Genomic DNA, 1376 nt, shown 5'->3' with positions numbered 1-1376 from the left:
TGTTCCTTTGTTGCTTATCCGGAATGGCTAGTAACAGCGCTACCCCAAAAACAAGAGGACCAAAGAAAAAGCCAATGAAATTGGAAGAAGCCGCAACATAAATGGATCGAGCAGATGTTCTAAAAGTAAAACGCTGCAGAAATTTGGAGCAAGGAAAAGTGATTCGCCTGTTCAACGTTTTGTATCCGCAGGATGGTGGAATGGTGGAGTTGTCCCAAGGGCAGATAAAGGCTTACCAGTTAATGCTGGAAAGAGCCTACGCAGAGTACCAAAATCTCCACAGACAAGTATAAGAACTAGTCTCATCAGAAGCACGGGATGCCCATGACGAACATTTTGAGGAGTTCGACGTTATGTATGCCCAGGTGGTCGTTGCTCTGGAGGAACAATCCAACAGAATATCTGCTAGCGCAGTAGGTACCACTACAACTTCTACCACGCCGTCAACCATGATCGTCCATCAGCCCTTGCAAATGCCCATCCCTACTTTCGATGGTCGTTACGAAAGTTGGCCAAAATTCAAATCGATGTTCAAGGATTTAGTTGACAAATCTCCTGATTCTCCGGCTGTTAAACTTTACCATCTTGAGAAGGCACTGGTTGGGAGCGCAGCCGGTTTGATTGATGCAAGAACGATTCACGAGGGAAATTATGTTCACGCCTGGGAAATCCTAGAAGAAAGATTTGAAAACAAGCGACACACTGTAGATACCCACATCGTCGGCTTGTTTAACTTGAAGAAAATGGTGAAGGAGAACCATCTCGAATTACGGGCTCTTATTGATGAATGTACCAGACATGTGGAAGGACTTAAGTTCCTGGACCAGGAGTTCACTGGAGTTTCGGAATTGATGTTGATCCATCTATTGACATCAGCTTTGGATAAGGATACCCGCCGTCATTGGGAAGGTACGGTAAAGCATGGCAGCTTGCCAAGTTATTCCGATACACTGAAGTTCTTGAAGGAACAGTGTTTCATACTGTGAAACGTCTACAACAAAGGTCAGCCAACTACAACCGACTTCCTTTGGGTTGAAGTCAACCATGACGAAGGTCACATCAGCAGTTATTCTCAGCAACCCTGCATTAAAGTGCGATTTTTGTGCGAAGAGTCATAAGAATTTCACATGTCCCGAATTCAAAACTCTTTCCATCAAAAGTCGGTTGTCTAAAGTGAAGAAAAGACGAATGTGTTTTAATTGCTTGCGACGTGGTCATCAGAATAAGAATTGTCGTTCAGAGAAAAACTGCAAAAAATGTGGAAGACGTCACCACACCCTACTACATGCCCAAAAAGTATCTACCAAAATTGAATCACCCTTTTGCTCTAAGTCACACCAACTACCAAAGCAACCCAATAAGCCAATGGAGACCAA

General features: G+C 43.8%; 1 protein-coding gene across 1 annotated transcript; it reads left to right on the top strand.

Moving 5' to 3' along the window:
- The first annotated feature begins 353 nt into the window (after positions 1-353).
- LOC129737808 (uncharacterized) lies at positions 354-986 on the top strand. Its single transcript, XM_055728971.1, has one exon. The coding sequence runs from the start codon at positions 354-356 to the stop codon at positions 984-986; it is 633 nt and encodes a 210-aa protein (XP_055584946.1).
- The last annotated feature ends 390 nt before the right edge of the window (positions 987-1376 follow it).

The sequence above is a fragment of the Uranotaenia lowii genome, chromosome 1, assembly GCF_029784155.1.
Source record: "Uranotaenia lowii strain MFRU-FL chromosome 1, ASM2978415v1, whole genome shotgun sequence".
Classification (NCBI taxonomy): Eukaryota; Metazoa; Arthropoda; class Insecta; order Diptera; family Culicidae; genus Uranotaenia; species Uranotaenia lowii.
This window is presented reverse-complemented; position numbering and strand designations above follow the sequence as displayed.